The sequence below is a fragment of the Schistocerca serialis genome, chromosome 1, assembly GCF_023864345.2.
Source record: "Schistocerca serialis cubense isolate TAMUIC-IGC-003099 chromosome 1, iqSchSeri2.2, whole genome shotgun sequence".
In the NCBI taxonomy this organism is placed as follows: domain Eukaryota; kingdom Metazoa; phylum Arthropoda; class Insecta; order Orthoptera; family Acrididae; genus Schistocerca; species Schistocerca serialis.
This window is the reverse complement of record NC_064638.1, coordinates 475,344,882-475,371,512: the sequence shown is the minus strand read 5'-3', so window position 1 is coordinate 475,371,512 and position 26,631 is coordinate 475,344,882. Positions and strand designations below refer to the sequence as shown.

Below are 26,631 nucleotides of genomic sequence, written 5' to 3'. Positions count from 1 at the left end.
CTTCCTACGGCACCGCGCCCGGTGCCTTCATGTTCGCTACACTCAATTGTAAGCTTAAAACCCCTATTCTAAACTATACTCCACGGTCGTCATCTGCCTCAAATTAACGGTAATCAGTGTTTAGCTGAGAGGTAAACCAAGCAAGGTTACGAACTGTGACCATCAGCCTAGTTACCATCCTATATCTCTGTTTCGATTTAAATACACAGACTGTTCCAATACGGTTCATCCAGTTTAAAAGCTTCTTTAAAAAAAATTGCTAGTTTTACTGATAGTTTCTGTTGATTGATTTTACATTGGCAACTGCTTTTCTTGGAGCGATGAAATATTTTTTTGTGAAGTTGCCTCTATTCCAAACGATAAATCGAAATAGAAATTAATCTGACCGCATGATTTCCAAGTAAGTGTACTGAGTCGCTGATAAAGAAAAGCAGATTCTACATAAGTTTGCTTGACAAATCGTAACATTCTGATTTAGTCACGGAGAAGTTTTGTGTTAATTTTTGTAGACAACATTTTCTTTCCTGTGTAGTTTCTGGTTCTCTGTTTTCTCACACTGTTATGCGTAATTTGTCCACATATTGTACATTTTCTATTCTTAAGATTGTGTTTGCTTTATTGTGAATAACTTTCCACACATTGTAATACTATTTGAAGCCTGCTTTCAATAATTTTAGATTTGACGTTTGGACACCAGCACGGTGACATAGCTATGAGGCACATTGTAATCAAGTAGCACACTTTTATCAAAGAAACTGTAATGTTTGTAGCAATATACTAAGACAATTTTTCTAGTCCTGTCTTCCTCAGTTGTATAATATTATGGTATATTGACAATTTTTTACTTTTTGTACCGTCTGACTTCAACTGAATGAAACACACTTTTAGTGCCATACGCGTTTTGCTTTTATTCTCTGCAAGGCATCTTCAGTGGCCTGGAATATGTACATATTTTTACTATTTAGTTTACATTTTGGGCACTGTACCTATAGCTTATAAACATTTCTAGTGGTCGGTTGGTTGTTTGGGGAAGGAGACTAGACAGCGTGGTCATCGGTCTCATCGGATTAGGGAAGGATGGGGAAGGAAGTCGGCCGTGCCCTTTCAGAGGAACCATCCCGGCATTTGCCTGGAGTGATTTAGGGAAATCACGGAAAACCTAAATCAGGATGGCCGGACGCGGGATTGAACCGTCGTCCTCCCGAATGCGAGTCCAGTGTCGAACCACCGCGCCACCTCGCTCGGTCTCTAGTGGTTGGTTTTTGCTATTATGTAATAATATTTTGATGTGTACTTACAGGTTGCGTGGGTGATTTTCTACATATTAATCTTCTGTTCCATTTTTGGTGCCGTTCCTCTTCTTATAAATGCTACTTGCGGTTTTTCCCCCCACATTTCACAGCACTAGGAACTGAACAGTGATTATGCAGTGCCAAGCTGTCGAATCGATGGTGCCGTTTACCATTACGAATCATTTAATAATAAATGGGACTATGCATGTTAATGATAGGAGAGCAGCTGATAATGACCTCAATGTTGTAGTGGAAATTGAAAATGTAGAGGGAAGTAGGAAGATGGGGTCGTTCAAATAGTGGGGGAAGCTGAGCAGCAAACTGATATACACGGTGATTATAATTAAAGTTAAACTTTCTAACCGCTGTAAAAATAACATCATGGTCAGGATGAAGTCAAATTGCAACGGAATGTTATCGGAGAAGGGGGAAAACGTAAGGCAGAAGAAAAATAAATACCTTCAAAATGTAGCAATAGATGGCGCTGTAAGCATCATAATTTACACTACTGGCCATTAAAATTGCTACACCAAGAAGAAATGCAGATGATAAACGGGTATTCATTGGACAAATATATTATACTAGAACTGACATGTGATTACATTTTCACGCAATTTGGGTGCATAAATCCTGAGAAATCAGTACCCAGAACAACCACCTCTTACCGCAATAACGGCGTTGATACGCCTGGGCATTGGGTCAAACAGAGCTTGGATGGCGTGTACAGGTACAGCAGCCCATGCAGCTTCAACACTGACAACAGTTCATCAATAGTAGTGACTGGCGTATTGTGACGAGCCAGTTGCTCAGTCACCATTGACCAGACGTTTTCAATTGGTGAGACATCTGGAGAATGTGCTGGCCAGGGCAGCAGTCGAACATTTTCTGTATCCAGAAAGGCCCGTACAGGACCTGCAACATGCAGTCATGCATTATCCTGCTGAAATGTAGGGTTTCGCAGGGATCGAATGAAAGGTAGAGCCACGGGTTGTAACACATCTGAAATGTAACGTCCACTGTGCAAAGTGCCGTCAATGCGAACAAGAGGTGACCGAGACGTGTAACCAATGGCACCTTATACCATCACGCCGGGTAATACACCAATATGGCGATGACGAATACACGCTTCCAATGTGCGTTCACCGCGGTGTCGCCAAACACGGATGCGACCATCATGATCGTGTAAACAGAACCTGAATTCATCCGAAAAAATGACGTTTTGCCATTCGTGCATCCAGGTTCGTCGTTGAGTACACCACCGCAGGCGCTCCTGTCTGTGACGCAGCGTCAAGTGTAACCGCAGCCATGGTCTCCGAGCTGATAGTCCATGCTGCTGCAAACGTCGTCGAACTGTTAGTGCAGATGGTTGTTGTCTTGCAAACGTCCCTATCTGTTGACTCAGGGATCGAGACGTGGCTGCACGATCCGTTATAGCCATGCGGATAAGATGTCTGTTATCTCGACTGCTAGTGGTACGAGGCCTTTGGGATCCAGCACGGCGTTCCGTATTACCCTCCTGACGACCAAGGCGAACAGCAATGTCGCGACATGATAAACCGCAATCGCGATAGGCTACAATCCGACCTTTATCAAAGTCGGAAACGTGATGGTACGCATTTCTCCTCCTTACACGAGGCATCACAACAACGTTTCATCAGGCAACGCCGGCCAACTGCTGTTTGTGTATGCGAAATCGGTTGGAAACTTCCCTCGTGTCATCACGTTGTAGGTTTCGCCACCGGCGTCAATCTTGGGTGAATGCTCTGAAAAGCTAATCATTTGCACATCGCAGCATCTTCTTCCTGTCGGTTAAATTTCGCGTCTGTAGCACGTCATCTTCGTGATGTAGCTATTTTAATGGCCAGTAGTGTAATAGTGGCCGACTACAAATGACAAATGACTGAAGTAGACTGAAGATCCCCAATTTTTTAATCATGAACATTCAGGAACTGACTTTCAACTGTAGTTACGCGGCCTCTGTGTGGTAGGTATTAGGTGGTGGTTTCATCGACGCTGCTTTACACTGCCTAGCACGTATCTGCTACCACAGAGTGAACGGACATCGGCAGGAATCCTATCGAGGTAGACAACTATACGATATGGTAAAAAAAAAAAATTTAAAAAAAAACCGCAGATGATCAACCCGCCCCGCCGCAGCCAAGGTCATATCACATCGCTGAGGCCAAAACCCGGATAAAAAGCATCAATCAGAATCAAATGGGATTATTTATTTCCTTGTGATTCGCGTAAAACATGTTCAATATGCTGTCCACCGTTTTCTGCAAAACGTTGAAGTCAAGAAACAGAATGTTCCACAACTGATCGAAGTGTTTGCGGGGTGATTTTGAGAATGCGTTGCGCAATGCGTGCCTTCAATGCAGCTAAATTTTCAGTCGGAACACTGAACACAACATATTTTTGAAAAATGGCTCTAAGCGGTATGGGACTTAATATATGAGGTCATTAGTCCCCTAGACTTAGAACTACTTAAACCTAACCTAAGAACGTGACACACAACCATGCCCGAGGTAGGATTCGAACCTGCGACCGTAGCAGCAGCGCGGTTTATGACTGAAGCGCCTAGAACCGCTCGGCCACAGTGGCCGGCCAACATCTTTCAGGTAGTCCAACAGCCCCAAGTCACACGGATTCAGATCAGGTGATCGGGACCGGCAGGCTGTTGGGAAATGGGCGCTGATAATTCTAGGATTTCCGAAATGACGCTCAAGCAGCTGCTTAACTACATTTGCAATGTGCGGAGGTACGTCATCTTGCATAAAAATGATCCCATCCACACATCAACGCTGTTGGAGAGTTGGAACGACGTGGTTGCGCAAAAGACACTCATAGCGCTTACCAGTGACGGTATAGGTAACAGGACCAGAAGCACCTGTCTCTTCGAAAAAATATGGCCCTACAATAAATGATGCCATAAACCCGTACCTCACAGTGACCTTTTCAGAATGAAGTGATACTGGTTGATTTGTGTGTGGATTCCCGTGACCCATATTCGACAATTGTGTGTACTGACACATCCTGTCAGATGGAAGTGGAATTCGTCTGTCCACAAAATCTTCCATGGCCAATCATTATCCACTTCCATGCGAGCAAGGTTTCTTTTGCTGGCAGGTCAACAGGAAGAAACTCGTGCATATGGCTAATTTTGAATGGATAGCAAAGAAGAATGTTCCGTAAGATTTTAGGCACCATGCTAACGGGTATGTCCAGTGTTCGGGCAGTTATCCGTGCACTCCAAGTTTGCACGCCACCTCTCGCCTCCCCCTGCGTTGCTGTGCCCACTGCTCCCATTGACTTCGAATCAATTCGTTTCCTCCCTCTACCAGATTGCACACCAAAAGAACCCGTCTTTTCGAATTTCCGAATAATTTTCTTCAGACCCACGGCAGTCATCGGACCAACGCCCTTTTTCAAGCCATTCAGTGTCCGGAACTTCTGCAGAGTGACATGTGAACAGTCATCATTCTTGTAATAAAGCTTTAGCAGAGAGCGATCCTGGATTGAGACAGTCATGGCGAACGTCGCAGACGCGAAAGAAGGTAAAACTGTGTACCAGGTGTGTTTATACCAACTTCAATGGGTCGTGCGCATGACAGTTGTTTTCATTTACGTATTCTGACACATACAGGGCCATTTACTAATTAATTTTCACATTAGTTTTTTTCTTCTGCCATACGTTTTTCTCCTTCTCCGATAATATTCCGTTGCAATTTGACGTCATTCTGACCAGTTGTGTTGTTTCTACAGCGTTTTGAAAGTTTGTAAATAATCACCTTTTATACATCGATCGGCAGTTGACAGCTAAGTACGACAGGTTGTGTCTGAGCATTCCAAACTTGGACAACAGCAGTATTAGTGCATAAAAACTCATTGTGCTTGTTGTCGCTACGTTAAAATTAATAGCTGCGGAGTCCTCACACGACCTATTTCTAAAGGAACAAAGTGTCATGAATACAGTTGGTCTGCAGGAAGTGATACGTGCCGCAGTGTGGTGGTGTTTTGCTTGGGATAGTGGGTGCATTGAGATGGTGATGTGCTGTTCATGATTTTGGTCACTCAATCATTCTAAGATCAACAAAGTTTGTTGCAAGATGGTATACCTACTCCAACAAGTTGTGCATGCAATAAATGCGGAATGCAAAGCACACAGAAAAAACAATTATTTGGAGAATAATATCACATAGTTTCCAAAAATCAGTCAGTACTATTTACGGACTATGAAGGTGTGTGTGGTACTCCCTCCCACCATTAACAAATGTCCCATTAAAATTAGAGTCTTCCATGTCATATACTGCATGAAAACTCCTTTAAGAAGAAGAAAAAAAAGTACCCAATAATCCAGTGAAGCAATGGAATTAAGTGAATATAACTTGATCTCCAAACGTCTGTCAGGACTACTTAAGTTCAGTGCTGCACTGTTCTTCATGCTTTTTGGCTGTTTTTATCTAGTATTCCTACAGCCATCACATTGTTATCCCTATGTAGGAGACATGGTTTCTCAGCCCTGACAGAGATGGAAATTTTCCTTGTAGATACCTACTAAAACCACCACACATATTTGAAAGTATTTGTCAGTTGGACTTCTCCTTCTACGAAGATGCTGAAGGCTGCTAGGCACTTTAGAGCAGAACAAGCAGACATGATGAATTACCGAGATGTATATATACTGAACAAGTGAACCACACACTCACACACACAAACACACACACACACACACACACACACACACACATGTCTATATCAGGGAGGGACTGCCCTTCATGATACTCACCCTTTCGGTACAGATGGTACAGCGCATGAAATGGACAGTAGACCTAGCGCTGTATCTGAACATGGTTTCGCACAGTGTGGTCCTATCGTCCTGTCCCTTCTTGTTGTCAGTGTTTTCCACAAATTCCTTCTCTCTCCGATTCTACGCAGAACTTCCTCATTCCTTACCTTATCAGTCTACCTAATTTTAAACATTCGTCTGTAGCACCACACCTCAAATGCTTCGATTCACTTCTTTTCCGGTTTTCCCACAGTCCATGTTTCACTGTCGTACAATGCTGTGCCCCAAACGTACTTTCTCAGAAATATCTTTCTCAAATTAAGGTCAATGCTTGATTCTAATAGACTTCTCTTGGCCAAAAATGCCATTTTTCTTAATGCTAGTCTTCTTTTGATGTCCTTCTCGCTCCGTCCATCATTGGTTGTTTTGCTGCCTAGGTAGTAGAATTCCTTAACTTCACCTACTTCGTGACCATCGATCCTGATGTAAGTTTCTCGCTGTTTTCATTTCTGCTACTTCTCATTACTTCTGTCTTTCTTCGATTTGCTCTCTGTCCATATTTTCTACTCATTAGACTGTTCTTTCCATTCAGCTGAAAGATCTTCAGCAGAAAGATCATGTATCCCTTTTTCACTTTTCCTGAGGATACCAATGTCATCAGCGAATCTTGTCACTGACATCCTTTTATCTTCAATTTTAATTCCATTCCTGAACCTTCCTTTTGTTTCCATCATTGCTTTCCAATGTATAAATTGAACAGCAAGGGCGAACGACTACATCCTTGGCTTACACCCTTTTTAATCCGAGCACTTCATACTTGGTCTTCCACTCTTATTATTCCCTCTTGGTTCTGTACATATTGTATATTACCCGCGTTTGCCTGTAGCTTACCCCTACTTTTCTCAGAATTTTGAACATTTTGCACCATTTTCCAGGTCGACAAATCCTATGAACGTGTCTTGGTTTTTCTTTAGTATTGCTTCCATTATCAACCACAATGTCAGAATTGCCTTTCTGGTGTCTTTACCTTTTCTAAAGCCAAAGAGATCGTCATCTAACACATACTCAATTCTCTTTCCCATTCTTATGTTGACTGTTCTTGTCAGTAACTTGGATGCATGAGTTGTTAAGCTCACTGTGCGATAATTCTCGCACTTGTCGGGTCTTGCAATTTTCGGAACTGTGTGGATGATATTTTTCCGAAAGTCAGAGGGTATATCGCCAGACCCACACATTTACACATCAACGAGAATAGTCATTTTGTTGTTAGTTCATCGATCAATTGAAGTACTCCTAGTGTAACCCGTGATTTCTTCGCAGTTACCTTCTTTGTACCGACAGTGTTCTTTCCAACATCTGAGAATGCACTTTTTAGAGATGCCCACTCTCTTCAACCAAACTGCCTATCGACCTGTTCCTCATCGCAGTATCGCTAGCTTCGGAGAACTTCACGCGTACCTCTTCATTCCTTAGTACTTCCGTGTCGCACTTCTCCGCGCATTGATTCTTTCAGAATAGTCTCTTATACTTCAGCCTTGTCTTCATCATTAGGAAATCGTGATCTAAGTCTTTATCTGCTCCTGGATGCGTCGTACAATTCAGGATATGATTTCAGAATCTCTGCTACTCATGATGTTATCTAAGTGAAATCTTTCCGTATCTCTCGGACTTTTCCATGAATACCTCCTCCTCTTGTGATCCTTGAACACAGTTTTCGCTAGTACTAGCTGAAATTTATTGCAGAACTCAATTAGTCTTTATTTTGTCTCATTACTATTATCAAGCCCATGAACTCCCCTAAACCTTTCTTCTACTCCTTCCCTACAACTGCATTCCAGTCTCCCACGACTATTAGATTTTCATCTCCCTTTGCGTTTTGCATTACCTGTTCAGTCTCCTCATATACTTCTAATCTTTGGCTTGCGACGTCGGCATATACACCTGAATTATCTTTGTCGATGTTGGTTTGTTGTCGTTTCACGTGAGAACAACCCTGTCATTGAACTGTTCACAGTAACACAGTCTCTGCGCCAGCCGCGGTGTCCGAGCGGTTCTAGGCGCTTCAGTCCGGAACCGTGCGACTACTACGGTCGCAGGTTCGAATCTTGCCTCGGGCATGAATGTGTGTGATGTCCTTAGGTTAGTTAGGTTTAAGTCGTCTAAGTTCTATGGGACTGATGACCTCAGATGTTAAGTTCCACAGTGCTCAGAGCCATTTTTGAACACTCTCTACCCCTACCTTCCTACTCATTACGAATACTACTCCCGTTATACAGTTTCCTGCTGCGGTCGATGTTACCCTGTACTCATATGACCAGAAAATCTTGTCTTCTTTCCATTTCACTTCACAGACCCCCCACTACATCTAGACTGAGTCTCAACATTTCCATTTTCAGATTTTCTAGCTTCTTATCAAGTTCCAACTTCTGAAATTCTACGACCTGACGCGGAGAACGTTATCCTTTCGTTGATAAGTCAATCTTTTTCTCATAGTCATCTCCCCTGTGGCAGTCGCCTCCCGCATATCCGAATAGGGGCCTTTCCGGAATCTTTTGCCAATGGAGAGATCATCATGACACTTTTACAGGCCACATGTCCTGTGGATACACATTATGCCTGTTTAATGCAGTGGTTTCCATTATCATCTGAATCCTTATGCCGTTGATCTGTGCTGATTCTTCCGCTTTAGAGGCCGTTTGCCATCCCGAGAGCAACAGAGTGCCGTGAAGCTCTGTCCGCTCCTTCGCCCTCTTTGACAAGGCAGTTAGTAGAATGAGGGTGACCTCTTAGGCTGGTAGTCTTTCGGCCGCCAGTGCTGATTATTAATCAAAATTTAAGCGGGGCGGGTTTCGAACCCCAACCCCAGACCGAGGACATTTTGATTATGAATCTAAGATGCTGTCTTTAGACGGTGGGCGATGAAATATTTTATATTCCTGTTATTGATTCTTATCGTTCACGCACAATTCTTAACTTTGACTTCGTGAGCTACTCTTACCCAATATACCGCTTATTTATTCAACACACTATCACAGTTTTTTAACCATTGTACTAATTAACACGCTGCCTCTCACGGCATTTACCGCTATACTTACAATCTCACATTTCATATTCCATACGATTTCACATAATGCCACTCTTCAAAATCCTGACTGCCTGTACTTCAACGATTCACTGCCTCCCCGAAAACGTACTAGCGCTCCAATCAAAAACCTCGCATTATTAACACTACAGTTCTCAACAAAGAACATGGCCTCAGTAGGTATGGTACGTTTACATGCTGTAACCAGCTACAAGCTTTTATAAGACTTCTGACGGCCTAATCGTCATCGTGTGTTGCGAGCAACTCAACGTAATCGCCGTCTGCAGGCCAATGTGAGAGCGAATGCCTGCTCACGTTTTATGGCAGAGACGACTAGGCCAGCCTTCTCAACTATAAAAGAAATTCATCGACGCTGCTGGACAGACTTAAATGTGTCCTTTATCAGTCAAACTGGGAAGATATATGTTCCAATTAAATTAGAATGGACGTTTTCATATGTTACTGCCCCATGCTTATTTTCCTTTCGCGAAAGTTTAATGACTTCGAAGTAGTAGATTTGGAACTAAAGCTGGAAACGTCAAAGGACAGCGAGAATGCGTGCGAATGGGTGGATTACAGTTACTCTTTGCAGACTATGCCCTAATGGAAGAACACTTCTGCACGTGGAGGAAAGTGTTGTTGTATTTACCGTACCTTGCTCTAATAGTTTGTAACCAGAGGATGCCTAGAATCACGTAGTGGGAATCTTTTCTCGTAAAGAGTCTTCGAAGATGCGAATACTATTCATTAAGAGAAGATTGCATGTACTAGTTTTTAGCATGTCGGGATCAAGATTATCTGGTTCAGTGCTCCAATGTCAATCGAACGACTTTTCCGTATATTGTCACTTCTTTGGTGTCGAACTGTTAACTAACATGGCGAAGCATCTGATAATGCTTTGGTTCACCTTGGGCAGACGTTCTACCTATACAGTTCGTTATCGCATAGCTCGGCATGAGAGGGTCAGGGCGACAAACAGCTACGACGATTTCCGTAGATTGTAAAAAAGAGCTTCCTGATTTCATACCTACATTTCATACCTACCTCTGTTACATCATAAATGTATTCGATATATTAATACCTGGCGAATCTGAAGATCAAGAACTCAACTGAAAATCATTTAAACTAGTGTCTAGTATTGTGACATGGAAAATATTTTTTGGTGCAAAAAAATTTATCATACCATGAGAAGGATATCAGCCGTGAAAACATGTAATTGCTTAACCACTGGCATAAAAGACAGATTTCGTGATTGCTTCTCTCGTGTCAATGTGTTCCATTACAGTAAACTGCGACTGTTTTCCTTCGTACATCCCTGTGTTAATTTGTCAAGTAGGCACTCTTGTATAAAATTGGCTCTCCAGTCTCTATAATTGATGTGGAAGTAACAGGGAGCTCGATTATGGGAGGGTTATTCGTTTCCATTGTTCCATGATTCAGTCACTGTGTTGGCGTGCGCACTGGGAGTATAAATGGGAATGTCATTCGATCAACGATGTCACACGCACCGGTCGTTTGCAGCGGAGCTCTGTTTGTAACAGCGTGCAGTTTTTGGAAACACTTCTGCCTCCGTGAATCCTCCGCTGTCTGCTGAACCCCAAGTCGCAGCCAATTGTGCGTTAAGGGGGCGGGCAAGTCTCCAACGTCCAAGTTATTGAGCGATGGGTGGAAATCTCGTGCCTCGTCGTCCGCAAGCAGCTTCACTGCAGTTGATCCTCTTTCGATAAACCCTTCAAAGGTAGAAAAGAGCTTCGCTGATTTCATGATACTTATTCTCTTTTGACGAACGGTGACAATCCTCTCCTCGTCACGCCTCCTCATGTCCGAAAGAAGAGACACATTTTGATCTTGCAGCCAGTATGAATCAAACACAAAGGAATTAGTGACATTAGCTGCTTGTGGGCATTGATTTAAATCAATGAGGAAAGTTGAAATTTCTGCAGGATCGGGATAAGCAGGAGACGCGAGTTCGAATCCCAGTCCGGAACAAATTTTCAACTTTCCTCGTTGATTTAAATTAATCCCTACTAGCAGCTAATGTCCAGGACACCGAATCGATATTACGATTTTTCTATACATACAGCACCTGTTGCACAGAATGAAACATGAACCACCCACAAACAGTGAGGGCCACACATACATTTTCTTTATAGGCTATACATATGAGAGAAACGTTGGTTATGACCCGTAATGCAACGTGGCCCACTCGTAGTCAGTCGCTGCGCTGCCTTCAGTGTATCGTATTTGTTGTTTACATGTGAGGTTCCGGATCCAGCACGGGCTACGACCTGTTTGAGATTCCTGACATGATTACGTGAGACGAGGGACATCGTCGCACCTACGAGCATTATTCTGGTGACATCCACACCACGGTATCTCTGCCGTTATATACGCTTTCGGAAAATAGTTAGACCTTGATTCTCAGTATTCCGTGATTAAGTCCGGTAGTGTCCCTCTAATGCGTGCACGTGCTACGGGTCAGACCACGTAACCGTTAGGATGCTATCCTAGGACTAAAACCTGCACATTCACCAGCTTCAGAAGGTTCAGGCGGTAGTACCATCCGATGTCACAGCTAGTATGGAATTTGTGCAGTGTTGTATATTTTATACAAGGCTATTACAACGGTCTGAATAGCACATGCTGCTGCTGAGGGATCTCACTAACAAATTTTGTCGGTAAACAGTAAGCTTTTAAGAATTGTATAAATCGCACAGAACCTGAAAGTCTTCCAACAACATCAGCTGCATCAGCTGAACATCAATGGCTCAAATGGCTCTGAGCACTATGGGACTCAACTGCTGTGGTCATCAGTCCCCTAGAACTTAGAACTACTTAAACCTAACTAACCTAAGGACATCACACACATCCATGCCCGAGGCAGGATTCGAACCTGCGACCGTAGCAGTCGCACGGTTCCGGACTGCGCGCCTAGAACCGCGAGACCACCGCGGCCGGCAGCTGAACATCGGTGTCTGGGAACGTCACGTGCTGCTTGTGTGCAGCAACCTGTTGCGATAGCATCGTGGAGCTGCGTCACGTAATGCCGACGTGAGAGAGGCGTTTAGTAGTTCTTTGTTAATCTATATTCTCTTTCATTACGCTTTCGTCAGTTTTGATGGCAGAGAAGTAGTAGTATCGTCATTGTGATCTGTCTTATCTGACTGCACAGTGTATTTGAAAAGAGTTTACTTCCTGTCTACCTATACAGCTTGCGAAGAAGTCTATGACTTGTATCTTCTTTTTCTGGAAAAAAAATCGGTTATGACAGTAACATACCTTGCATATGACTTCAAAAATTAAGAGATGCTGCATCCCAGATATTGCTACATATACATTAAGAATATAGTTTAAGCCTATTTTTATAATCACTTTAGTGCGTGAACTCTTATTTGTAGCCAACATCGCTGACGCACACCTGTGAAATGACGCTCAACTCGGAGATAAGCCGGTTCGAATCCTGGTGGTAAAAGAAATTTTCACCGCCAGCATTTGGCCAGTAAGGGGAGGAGAGACAGGAGCGTAAAGTTTCAGATCACCGGACTTTGCGCCAATATCCTAGATAAAAGTCCAAACCTCTCCGAAGTGACTCATAAAGTGGGGACTTGTGACAGTGTTCATAAAGATCCGTCCTTCGGATGGGACCTTTAAAACTGACGGCCCCTTGGTGCTAACACAAACATGAACCATACTATAAAATATAGACACGTCCACTACACTCATCTACGCTCAACAACACTCATACATCTGCCAAAAAGGGACGATGATGTAGGGAGAAACAATACTCTTTCTGACTAAGTAGCTGACCCTACCACTCCTTCTCCCAGCCTACAATGCAATAATGCTCTTTCTTTCTTTAGTGTTTGGTGCTGTTCGTTTAAAATAACATCGTTTTTCAGAAATATCTGCCCATTTTAACGTAACAGTACATTTTCCGTATTTATGTTTGTAAGAACAGCGTTCAGCAAGGCAATAATTTCGGAAGATAAAGCAATCCGGATGTGTCACCCCAGTGATTTGTGCATCCGAAATTATTGACTAGCCTCAGGGTCATGACATTAGTGTGAGTGGCAATCAAAAAGTTTCCATTCGAAGGCCGTACAGTCCAGAATCGGGATGTCAGTAAGGCGAAATCACCGTGAACACTGCGGCAATCATCCCACCGATGCACAAGGCTGAAGATAAAATGGTTCCAAGCACTATGGGACTTAAAATCTGAGGTCATCAGCTCCTAGAACTTAGAACTACTTAAACCTAACTAACCTAAGGACATCACACACATCCATGCCCGAGGAAGGATTCGAACCTGCCACCTTAGCGCTCGTGCGGTTCCAGACTGAAGAGCCTAGAACCGCTCGGCCACTCCGGCTGGCGGTTGAAGATACCCGTTTGGTAAAAGGGCATTGTGTTGCTGCTTGGAGAAGTCCGTAATTGCCTGCTGCAGATCCTCGTCCGACTGGGATCGTCGACCGTCCAAGGCCTTTTTTAAAGGACTAAGGGCATGATAGTCGGACGGCGAGGGATCAGGACTATAGGGCAGGTGCTCGAGTGTCTCCTACTTGTCCACAATGGATGAGGTCGGCCTCCCAGATCGACCAGCGTCTTCTGTCGATTCGCGACCAGCACGGAACTAGGCGTATCATTCTACAATGATAGTTTTCGGCAGAGAAGCTACACAATATACACCAATGAAAAAAAGGTTTTGCATCATCCTGGTTCCCAGAACTCCTGAAAATAGACGTTGAATGTGGATGTTGTGGGGCATGGATGTTGTATCACAGTCCCTTTGACTGTTCACAGCTGTCACTAAACCCGCCCAAAGATGTAAACAACCACGCATGAGCAGCGCCTGTTAGACAGAGGGGGGACCGACAGCCGATCAGTTCCAGTCATTCAACCAGGATGGAGGTACACTGCTCGTCAACCATGCCTAGACGGTCAACGCCGCAATTCGATCAGATCCGCATTGTTACTTTGTGCCAGGAAGGGCTCTCAACAAGGGAAGTGTCCAGGCGACTCGGAGTGAACCAAAACAATGTTGTTCGGACATGGAGGAGATACAGAGAGACAGGAACAGTCGATGAGATGCCTCGCTCAGGCGGCCCAAGGGCTACTACTGCAGTGGATGACCGCTACCTAAAGATCATGGCTCAGAGGAACCTTGACAGCAACGCCACCATGTTGATTAATGCTTTTCGTGCAGCCACAAGACCTCGAGTTACGACATGATGCGCAACTTCACTCCCAACGTCCACGGCGAGGACAATCTTCGCAACCACGTAACCATGCAGCGCGGTACAGATGGGCGCAAAAACATGCCGAATGGACCGCTCAGGTTTGGCATCACGTTCTCTTCACCGATGAGTGTCGCATATGCCTTCAACCAGACAATCGTCGGAGACGTGTTTGCAGGCAACCCAGTCAGGCTGAACTCCTTAGACACACTGTCCAGCGAGTGCAGCAAGGTGGAGGTTCCCTGCTGTTTTTGGGGTGCATTATGTGAGGCCGACGTACGCCTCTGGTGGTCATGGAAGGCGCCGTAACGGCTGTACGGTATGTGAATGAAATCCTCTGACCGATACTGCAACCATATCGGCAGCATTGGCGAGGCATTCGTCTTCATGGACGATAAGTTAGCGCCCCCACCGTGCACATCTTGTGAATGACTTCCTTCAGGATAATGACATCGCTCGACTAGAGTGGCCAGCGTGTTCTCCAGACATCAACCCTACGGAAAATGCCTGAGATAGATTGAAAAGGGCTGTTTATGGACGGCGTGACCCAGGAACCACTCTGAGGGATCTACACCGAATCGCCAGTGAGGAATGGGACAATCTGGACCAACAGTGATTTGATAAACTTGTGGATAGTATGCCATGACGAATACAAGCATGCATAAATGCAAGAGGACGTGCTACTGTTAGAGGTACCGGTGTGTACAGCAAGCGCGACCACCACCACTGAAGGTGTCGCTGTATGTTGGTACAACATGCAATGGGTGGTTTTCATGAGCAGTAAAAAGGATGTGTATGAAGTTTATGTTGATCTCTATTGCAACTTTCTATACAGGTTCCGGAAGTCTCGGAACCGAGGTGATGTAAAACGTTTTATAACTGGTGTATATTCTTCACTCTCCCGTGGATGTCTACCAGTGTTTGCCCTTCGGTAGCCAACAAAGCGTTGTTTGCCCTTCGGTAGCCAACAAAGCAGTAACAGCACATTGGCAATAATGTCGCCATAGTTCACGTCTTCACATTTATGGCATGCATTTACGCAAAGACACGAATGCCACACCAATCCCTTTCCTATGGTTCAAATGGCTCTGAGCACTATGGGACTTAACATCTATGCTCATCAGTCCCCTAGAACTTAGAACTACTTAAACCTAACTAACCTAAGGACATCACACAACACCCAGTCATCACGAGGCAGAGAAAATCTCCGACCCCGCCGGGAATCGAACCCGGGAACCCGGGCGCGGGAAGCGAGAACGCTACCGCACGACCACGAGCTGCGGACCCTTTCCTATGTGTCGGTGCTTATACACCCACATCAGAGTAGCACTATGTCGGATATATGCTGCAGCAACGCCCTCAAACGGAAACATTTTGATCGCCCCTGATGTAACTTCGACGTTTAGATTCAAGCTGCACAAGGCAGTGTTAGAGTGGCTTTTGGCATCCTTGCTCACGTCTACAGAGCATATGGGAAGTTATAAGAGCAATCCAAGCCAGCCTTTTCATTCAAAACAACCTACGCCGTCTGCTCAAAAGTATGTGGACACCTATTAGTGGGCATTAATGTTTGGTGTGTCCACCTTTCGCCTTTGACAGGTTGAACTCTTGTGGGGACACTTCCAAAAAGATATATCCATGCCTCTGGGGGACTGAAGCCCATTCTTCCTCAACAAACCAAACTAGAGAAGTTAGTGACGTTGGACGCGGGACCTAGGGCAAGGTCGACGTTCTGACTCGTCCCAAAAATATTCCTTTAGGTTCAGGTCAGTCCGTTTCAGGCAAGTAAATATCCAAAAACTACAGTCCCATAGAGTGTGCCTTGAGGCAGGGTATACTGCCATGTGATACAATCATCGTCTACGAACTGCTCGTTTAATGTATGCAGTATACAATGCTGTAATGTGTGTTCACATCCTTCCACGTTTCGTTTATTCTTAATTGAATTGGAGGACACCCTAACCACGAAAAGCACCCCAAGCCGTAACACTACCTCCTCCTTACTTCACTGTTGGCACTACATAAAATGGCAGGTAAAGTTGTCCTGGCATTTGTCAAACCCAAATTCTTCCATCGGATCGCCACAGAGTATAGCGTGATACATCGTTCCAAACCAGCCATTCATTGTCCAGTAGCGGCGCTGTTTTCACCATATTGCGCGTCTCTTGTCATTGACTACAGAAAAACGTTGCTTATGAGCAACTGCACGGTCAGTGTAGCCCTTTCCTTTTAAGTTCCTACCTATAGTTACTGTGCTGTTTGCACTGCTAGTAACACCCTGGAACTCACCAGTGACCCGGCCGTTGTGCCGTTGTGGCCGAGCGGTTCTAGGCGCTTCAGTCCTGCTACAGTCGCAGGTTCGAATCCTGCCTCGGGCATGGATGTGTGTGATGTCCTTAGGTTAGTTAGGTTTAAGTAGTTCTAAGTCTAGGGGACTGATGATCTCAGATGTTAAGTCCCATAGTACTCAGAGCCATTTTTGAACTCACGAATGATTCCTTTCGCGATATTTTTTTGCCACCCTCTTCAAAGCTCGACGGTCCCTATCGGTCAGTACCTGAGGTCTTCCTGGTCGTGGTTTAGCTGTGGTCGTTCCTTCGCTTTTCCACTTCACACTCACATCACCAACAGTCCGTTTGGGGAGCCTTACAAGCTTTGAAATGTCCGTGATGGAATTGTTACTCACTTGACATCCAATAACTAGTCAAAGTTCGAACTCACTACTCTGTCCCATTTTCCTGTTACTACTCGTCTGCTGACACCACGTTACTCCCTCCACCTTTTATACTGGTGGGTCCGCCTCTCGCGACATCTAGTGATCAGTTCCGTAGGGCCGTCTACATACTTTTGATCAAATAGTGCACAAAGCGAAAGCCTATAATCTTCATGTCAATCAGACTTACGCAATTGCGGAACTGGTTACAAAGGATTTCGAGACTGAGCGCGGACCTGCACTATAAAGAGATCATCAGGCTCTTGTGAAATACTGATTGTTGCTGGAAAAACTGTGATTTTCAGTTTACCACGAAAATTGTGTAAATTCGCGAATAGTGAAACAGGAAGGCATGATGTGTTTGCGAGCGCCCTGTACATAATGAAGAAAAAAGCAAGTATAGAGCAAGTGCACAAGTTTCCCACTGCATGAGCTTTGCGAGCTACCTTCCTATCAGGACGTTGGGATACATTACTTTCGTGCTTCCTCCATTAACAATTACATTTCGTGCTCCCTCCGTCACCTGAGAGACAAGCACTCAAAATTTTGTACCATTGTGGTTAACGTTGTTAGACAAATGGTTCAAATGGCTCTGAGACCTAACATCTGATGTCATCAGTCCCCTAGAACTTAGAATTGCTTAAACCTAACTAACCTAAGGACATCACACACATCCATGCCCGAGACAGGATTCGAGCCTGCGACCGCAGCGGTCGCGCGGTTCCAGACTGAAGCGCCTAGAACCGCTCGGTCACTTCGGCCGGCGTTGTTAGACAGTAGAGTGTGTTGTTATGCATTAAATTACATTAGCTATACACATATGCGCGATTGTGGAGCAGTTTTCCATACAGGTAAATACATATTGCGAGGGTATTTTCTCAATGCATTCTATTACGAGGGTTGCCCAGGAAGTAATGCACCGCATTTTTTTCTTCAACAATTCTTTATTGAACGTAATGAGAATTACACACACGAAAGAGTGGTGTTTTATCTACATACCCTATTTTTCCACGTAATTTGCATCCTGCTCTGTGGCCTGCCTCCTGTGCGAAACAAGGCTTTGTATGCCCTGTCGATACCAATCCATGTCCCGGTGGCAGAGCCAGTGCTTCAGTTCGTGAATCACCTCCTCACCGTCCTCAAAATGTCATCCACGAATAGCAACCTTTAATGGTCCAAACAAATGGAAGTCTGGGGGGGGGGGGGGGCGGGGGGGCAGGTCAGGTGTGTCAGCCGTGGATGGTCTCCCCGACCGCTGCAAGTCGTGGAGCTCCGCCGAACCGCCATCTGATGATCTCACCCTCCGTGTCCAGCGACTACCTACTTCTGTCGACGGCAGATGCTCCATAGACTTTGCACAAGCGGTTCTGAATATTTCTCACAGTTTATTTCTCTGCAGTGAGTCATCCAGTGACGGTACGTTGCTTGTAACGGACATCACATACAGACGCCATTTTGAAACTGCCCTGCAGCTACGCTATCTGTCGGAAGTGATGGAAACTTGGCGCGCTCATTCAGGAGACTTCAAATAATACATAAGTAACACTTCGCATTCGCAGCATTGTTTTCGGCTGAGAAAAAAAAAATGCGGTGCATTACTTTCGGGGCAATCCTCATATTAACGCAACAGACGAGAAAATATCTGTCACAAGATGTGGTACGCAGGTAGCACGTAATGTCGTTTGTATGGATGACGTGTTCACTGAAACACACTAGGAACACGAATAGAGAGGGCGGGTGAAGGGTCCTGGCGCCCCTTCTGTCAGGTGTCTCGGTATGACAGACCGAGTGCGATCATAGGGCAGCGGGCTTACCGGAGACCACCGCGACCGTCTCAACAGCGCACACACAACTATTGTCGCTCCTCCGTGACTGAGAGCAGGAAAGCCATCCACGCTTCTGATCTAGCGCTCGACTCGTAAGTAAGCCGGTTCGAATTCTGTGGTGGAAAATCTTCGCCAACGGTATGTAGTCAACGAGCGGAGGAGAAGTGCTGGCGTAAAGTTCTTGACTTTGCGCCCATGCCCCACATTAATTCCAAACCTTTCTGCAGCGTCTCACACATAACAACACAGACACAACACCACACTCATCACAGCCACCCACACGACACAGATACGCGCTTGACACTTCATAACAGGTCAGAGGAGGGCAAAAGCAAAGACCAGCACTAGGCTCTTGTACACTCATTTTCCGATATGGAACTCGAAGTTCTGTTAAGAACAGGAAAATATGGCCGTCCACAAGCTCGCCGCCGTTTATCAGTGGGCTACAAACTACAAGCAAGCCGTGAAACCCTCTCTTCGATCCTCGACCAATTGAACTTTAAGGCCAATAAAATTTTAAGAATTATATCGTTGGTGGTCTTATAACACCGTTAGAAATTTAGTATATTGAAATATCTACTCCACAGATTATTATTGTGTGCCGTGAGAAACGCCGCTGCAGCACGGCCAAAACATTGCTTGTTTTAGTGTTTTAACATTTTAATTCTCTATATGTAAAAAGAAATTACCTGACTGACTTAATCATCATCACCACCCAGCCGAGTGCGCTGATGATAGAAACTTGAAATCTGGAGAGGATGCTTTTTTTTACTGCAACGTTGTTTGGTGAGGGATTGTTTGCAATTCCACGCCTAAGGGGATGAAGTTGAGGATGAAAGGTTTTTTGAAAATATGTCGCAATTAAGCAGTTTTGAAACCAGAACTACGGAAATTGGTATTTGGTTTCTCGGTCAGAAAAAATAATACATGCTTCAGCGTTCAAAAATTCAAATGGCTCTGAGCACTAAGGGACTTAACATCTGTGGTCATCAGTCCCCTAGAACGTAGAACTACTTAAAACTAACTTAACCTAAGGACATCATACACATCCATGCTCGAGGCAGGATTCGAACCTGTGACCGTAGCTGTCACGCGGTTCCAGACTCAAGCGCCTGGAACCGCACGGACACGCCTGCCGGCGACTTCAGCATTTTTGGGTATTCAATCGCTATGGGGGTAAAATAGCGGGTGAAAGTTTCTTTTGGAAATAAAGTACTAAAGCATTTTTAAAGCAACCCCCATGGAAATTGATGTTTGAAATCTCGGGTAGAAACTAACAGAAAGTGGTTCACTGTTTCTGGAAATTCACCTCGAAGTGGATGAAAATGTTTATAAAAATATTTCGTTATATTAAGATGTTTTTAAATCTAAATCGTCTCTGTAAATTGGAATTAAATTTCTGGAGAAATATGTGGTGGGGGATAAAGTTTCTATGGAAACATAACCACAAGAATTGGAAAGACAGGACGTAAAAGACCTCCGGATCCAGCATCCAGAATCGCTGTTTGGTGAGAACGACATTCAGAAAAGACCACGCGTGTAAGTTTAGAAGATGCATGATTAGTGAACAATATTAAGGTTCAGTTTAAGAAAATAAAAAATAAAAAATCTATGTGGACCATACAATCTACACAAGCGAAACAGCGGGCGCTAAGCTAGTATTTCACAAGATGGCTTGGCAGTACACGCAGAGAGATTTAAGTGCAATTGACGCAGGCCGTGCAAGGCTACGTATTTATAATAATGATCCCTCCAGTTTATTTTGTACTTCTTTGCAAAATAGTGTCCCGCACTTTTTATAGCCAGAGGATAGGGCAAGGGAAGTACAGTAAGCTGAGGTAATTTTGGATGTGTTCGCAGGGCCGCGTGTTCGGCGTGACGCTGGGCTGCCTGCTCGGCATGACCCCGCTGCTCTTCCTCAACAAGCAGCCTTCCAGCCCCTCCCAGCAGCAGCAGGACGCAGAGCCCACATGAATCACCGCCACCGCTGTGACATTGCGCAACTGTAGTTCTAGTACACCCGTATGCCATCCTACGTGGACAGAAAATTTTCCTTTGTGTTCATTGGTATCTGGATTGTGCTGCACATTAGTCAGCATGGATTGTTTTGGATATGAAATCTTTTCTCTCCTTCTGTGAACTTTCCTGTGAATGCTAACATGTATATGTGACGAAAATGAAACACCAACACAATTAGATTTTATATAAAAACTAAATAAAAAGAAATGCACCTACGGTTTACTACACCTTCTTGTTTACACTGCTTTTCAACAGGTAACATGCATAATAACAATAAATTTTTAATTTTATTTTACCACTTATCAAACATTACTGATAAGTCAAGAAAAGAAGCTGTTAAGGCGGTTTGGTTTGTTATTCATTTTGTATTAACCTCATACAAACCAGTACATTTTAACCGTATTTTAGATTGTAATTCACTTTTTTACAATTTTTGTTGCATTATTATTTCTTTTTATTTTTAACCAGTGTTGCAGAGCTTCAGTGTATTTAAAGATCGACATGACAAAGCCACTAAAATATGCTGTGATGTGTATTTATTTACAGATAACTAGTTTTGGTCAAGTCTCAGATTAACATTACCTCAGATTAAGGGAGGTTTTCTTCACATCAAACACATAACTGGAAAAAACCATATTAAACCTTATGAAATGGTAATCCGAGACTTGAAGACGATTACTTGACAGGTGGGTTGTCCATAAATAAAGCCACATTACAGCAGCTTCCAATGCTTTTGTGAAGTAACTTTTTAAAACTATTTCTTTTCTATCATTTTATGGCTGACCATTATGTCTTCTGTTATTTTCAGTAATGTTATTTTCATTGATTTTATCGTCTTGGTTGAATGTTTGACTTCTGGGGTATGCTCAGTCTTTGAACAAAACTTTTTGTGATATAAATATAAGAAAAGGACTTAATAAGAGTAACCATAGTCCTTTCATATATGGAACGGAGTCTGGCCATCTCCCTACTCTGTAGAAGTACGTTTTGTTTGTGCTGACGACGATGATAACCACATATCTCTTGTGATCTAAGATTTTATGAAATACTTGTTGATTAAACAATTCTAACGTGTGCTGACAGATGTGCTTATCAGAGCTTCAGACGACAGAAAAATATTTCTTGACAAGATTCCGTAGCTGGGTCACATCAGTGTTTTACTCCTAGCCATCTTACAGAAACCAAAATTTGCTAAGGAGCCCGTGAATTGCTTTACTGTCCTTGCAAATCTCTTCTTCTTCTTCTTCTTAATTTCAATGCAGTGGCTGTAATCAGTGGAAACCTTACACTTGTATTAAGTATGCTAATGATTCTCAGACACAATTTAACACAGAGTACGTATGGAAAAATGTTGGCTACATTATTTGTATTACAATAGCAAAGCTAAAATAACGTACATGTTGTCAACAAATAAAATTGTTGATCAACAAACAAAACTCTTTAACAAAATACTGTTATTGTTATTTTTGAGATAGCTTCTAATGTTACATGGTTTGCTTGTTAAGCAAAGAAAATAATATGGTTTGTTAAATGGTTTGCACAGCAAATTTGTAGTGTTACAATACATCATTATTTGATTATTTTTGTGAGTTCTCTTGCACCTCATCATCAGTTTACGATTTTTTGAAGACTGAAGATAATCTGCGAATGTATAAACCGCTTTCATGCAGTCACTATTCCAAAAATGAACATTAATGCTCACTATTATAATAAAAAGATGATCCCAATGTTTTTGGATACACAGTTATATTTACTGCTGTAAATTGTTACTCCTGTTTTAACATACATTAATTTGTGGATAAACTGTTTGACAATATAATATTTTAATGTTTCAGCTTCAAAATGTATAATGTTGGTCTCATTGTTAATATGAACTTATTGTTTATTTTTGTTAACAGAATAGTATATGTATATATCTATGTTGTAAAAATATTTATTTTTCAGCAAATTTATGATATTGCTTGATTGTTCTGACAAAAAGTATAATATATTTTATAAATTAAATTTTAATTAATTTTTTATTAAATTAAATGAATTACAGCCTAACTACCCATAGCTATACATTGTAACAGATTGCTGTCATTCAGCAAGTTCTCTAGAGAGATTTCTTTTTTTTCTCAGATGTATAGTTTGGAGTTGAAGCCTATTATAATTCATAGCATCAAAAATTATTTCTGTGAAACGAAATCTACAAGTGCTTCATATACACAAATGATAAGAAATAACAATGCTGTAACTGCACTTACGAAAATGTTAGATATATGAAAAGGAGAAATACAATGTAATATTATTCCTTTGCTTAAGGAAGACACTTAATAGCTGTCTGTCCCTGCTCAAGGTATAAGGGAAGGTAGAAGCTTTGTAGCAGCAGATATCACACGCATCTCTGTATTATGTAACACTCTCACATCTGATAGGACCAAACCACATAATGATTCACACAACTCACTCAGTGAGCTTCAGTAGGATACTTTTCCTCTTCTATTTTGTAAGAAACTAGATAGCATCAAACATGTATATTGCTGTTGTAACTAATAGCTTAGATACTGAAAATTCTGGTGCTACATGAATGTTACGTAGTAGTACACATGACTCTGAAGAAAACTGGCATGTACTTACAAGAACTGATTTCAAAAAATGAAAGTACTGTAATGAGGTCCACAAAATTTATCACTGAGAAGATCCAAATATCTAATGAATCATTATATTACTATAAAGTTTGATTGTGCCCATGTATCTTCCATAGTTGTTATCAGATGGAGCAGGTGCAGATTACCAATTTACATTTGACATTTATCTTTTTTTCCTTGAATTCTTATGAAGTTCAAAAACTAGTATTAAAATTAAGTTTATACCTAATTCTGTGTAATTGGTTCAGTTTTGGTTTAATGAGCTTTTCTCTTAGGAATTACTAGAAACCACAATTGTCTAGTTTTTAAATTATCCTTACAGGATTTATTTAATTTTGATATTTAATATGTACATAATTACAATTTTGGTATCTGTGTTCTTCCTATTCTATTTGCACTGTGCACTGAAAGATGTGAATATTATAGGATCTGGCACCTTATGAGGGTAGTCTGAGTCATGTTCATAAAGTGCTCAATTTATGATATGTAAGTAAATGAATTTAATTACTAGTCAGTGTTACAGTTCTGCTACAGACTTACAGCTATTTCCATTTTGAAATCTGTCAGAATGACTCAGTGTTGTGTTAAGTGTGACATGATTCTGGAATGGATTACAGTGCTACAATTATTTACATCCCAGTATAAGAATTGTGGTGCTTTAACTGTCTTGAAAGTCTGACGTTTTTCTATTAATTCCAGCTGAAACTACCCACAGATGTGCACATAATAATTATAAACAACAGAAACAGTGTTGGAACAGAAATATATTTTTAACGGCCTCAGAATGTTAAAAATAGCTGGTGTATATTTCATATGAAACAGATCTATTTCATGTTATGAGTGACTGCCAGTACTTCACAAGAAACTTCTTGTAATAACTATTTTCGCAGAAAGCAACTTCCTTCTTGTATTGTTTGAGAAAATAATTAAAATATCCAAGCAATAACAGACTGTATCTTTGATTTCTAGCAGTATTTTGTCAATTTTCTGTCACCATTATTTTCAAATCCCGCATAAAATGAAGTTATGGTCACCACATTGCTTCACTGGAAATTATTCTTACCTTTTCCCATCCTTACGACCAACCTTGTTATTAGGAGACCTACAGCTCGATGTGGACACAAAATCACCACGTAACTTACCATTTTTGCAAAATAAAAATCATTGATGGAGATAAATAAAGCGATAGGCGAGGAAAAAATACTGCAACAGACTGAGGATTGCAATGTGAAGACGCTGATATTTCAAATCTGTTCTGACATGAGGTTTTCATACAAATGGGTTTTAACGAAATTTGACACATGCTGACCACCATTTTTGGAAATCATAATATCAACCTGTAGAAAATGTAGTGATGTCTTTATGACTGTAGATAGTGGTAAACACCAAAACGAGATATATGAAGATAGTAACTGTTGTCGAAAGAACAGATACCACTGATGACCATGCAGCTTCTCTAGAATAAATGCTAATTAATTGAAACCCTGAGCTGCCGACAGATGTTGTTGATATACCTCGATGGGGACAGCTGAAAATGTGTGCCCCGACCGGGACTCGAACCCGGGATCTCCTGCTTACATGGCAGACGCTCTATGCGTCTGAGCCACCAAGGACACAGATGAAGAGAGCGATTGCACGGACTTATCTCTGGCACGCCTGCCGTGAGAGGCCACTGTAACTGTTATGACGACATGATTACAAATCACTGTCTCAGTACTGATACTGACAATAAGGCCAGGCCTATTTGTAGCTATGAGATCTAAAATCCATTTACTGCGTGTGCAGTGTCGGACAAGCTGCTCAAGACAGCTTTGAAAATGTTTTGAGGGACATTAGGCTGTGTACCGGAAATAGCTGGAAGTTGCGGGGGCACAAATATATTTTCCAAGTTGAAAAACTTTATTACGACAACAAAAATATATTTACATACAATAAATGTGAATGCTATTAGGAAATTACATCAACATAACAAAATATGATCAAAGCTAAAATTCAGACTGATGTGTCCTGCATGGTAGCATATATTCAATAACTGATTGTCTCAGATCGTAGTCAATTAAGATTTTTTTTCATTCCACACAAAAGTGTAAAAATACCAACTTAATCAGCAGTGACTTAGAGTGTCGACTGGACTTAACCATAAATTCATGCTTAATAAACAATAAAACTTATTTAGTCTGTCCGTGATATGAAATTATGGTGTGGTACTACAGGTTGGAGGGCCCTATATGTGGTTGCTCGGCCACCTAGTTAGTGCAAGTCTCTGACGCCACTTCGGCGACTTGCGTGTCACTGGTGAAATGATGATGAGAACATCACAACATAGCCCACCCAGTCCCACAGCTGATAAAATCTCTCACCCGGCTGAGACTCGAAGCTAGGCTCCCTGAACGTCATTCAGCCATGCTGGCTACTCAGCGATGGATGCGGACGTCTACCCATGAGACCACTAGAAAAATTACGATGACAGGAGTCACTGGGCTGGTTTACGAAAAGGATAATAGATCTTACCTCCATTCAGTAGTGGCCCCCATTTGGCAAAATTAAATCCTTTTCGGTAGTGTGGTGACAGTAACTACTGAGCACAGTTGACAGTCTGCAAGAATACCACTCGAGGGCCACGGGAGGCCAAGTTGGAGGAGGCGAAGTTTCCTGGGTGACGGCTGGGTGTTGGTAGTGGCTGCAATGCAGTATCCTCAGGATGGGGCTGCTGCCGGGACCGTGTGATGCAGATACTACACTACTGGCCATTAAAATTGCAACACCACGACGATGACTTGCTACAGACGCGAAATTTAACCGACAGGAAGAACATGTTGTGATATGCAAATGACTAGCTTTTCAGAGCATTCACATAAGGTTGGCGCCGGTGGCGACACCTACAACGTGCTGACATGAGGAATGTTCCCAAACGATTTCTCATACACAAACAGCAGTTGACCGGCGATGCCTGGTGAAACGTTATTGTGATGCCTCGTGTAAGGAGCAAAAATGCGTACCATCACGTTTCCGACTTTGATAAAGGTCGGAATGTAGCCTATTGCGA

The 26,631-nt window shown here is 42.7% G+C and overlaps 1 protein-coding gene across 2 annotated transcripts in view; it reads left to right on the top strand.

Annotated features, from left to right (window-relative positions):
- LOC126473539 (transmembrane protein 65) overlaps window positions 1–24,533 on the top strand; it is a 513,111-nt gene extending 488,578 nt beyond the window's left edge. For both annotated transcript variants that reach the window (XM_050100667.1, XM_050100657.1), the window contains one exon: window positions 20,797–24,533. In XM_050100667.1, coding sequence (XP_049956624.1) covers window positions 20,797–20,910 — 114 coding nt within the window. In that variant the 3' untranslated portion in view covers window positions 20,911–24,533. The remainder of the gene's footprint in view (window positions 1–20,796) is intronic.
- Window positions 24,534–26,631: the final 2,098 nt, after the last annotated feature.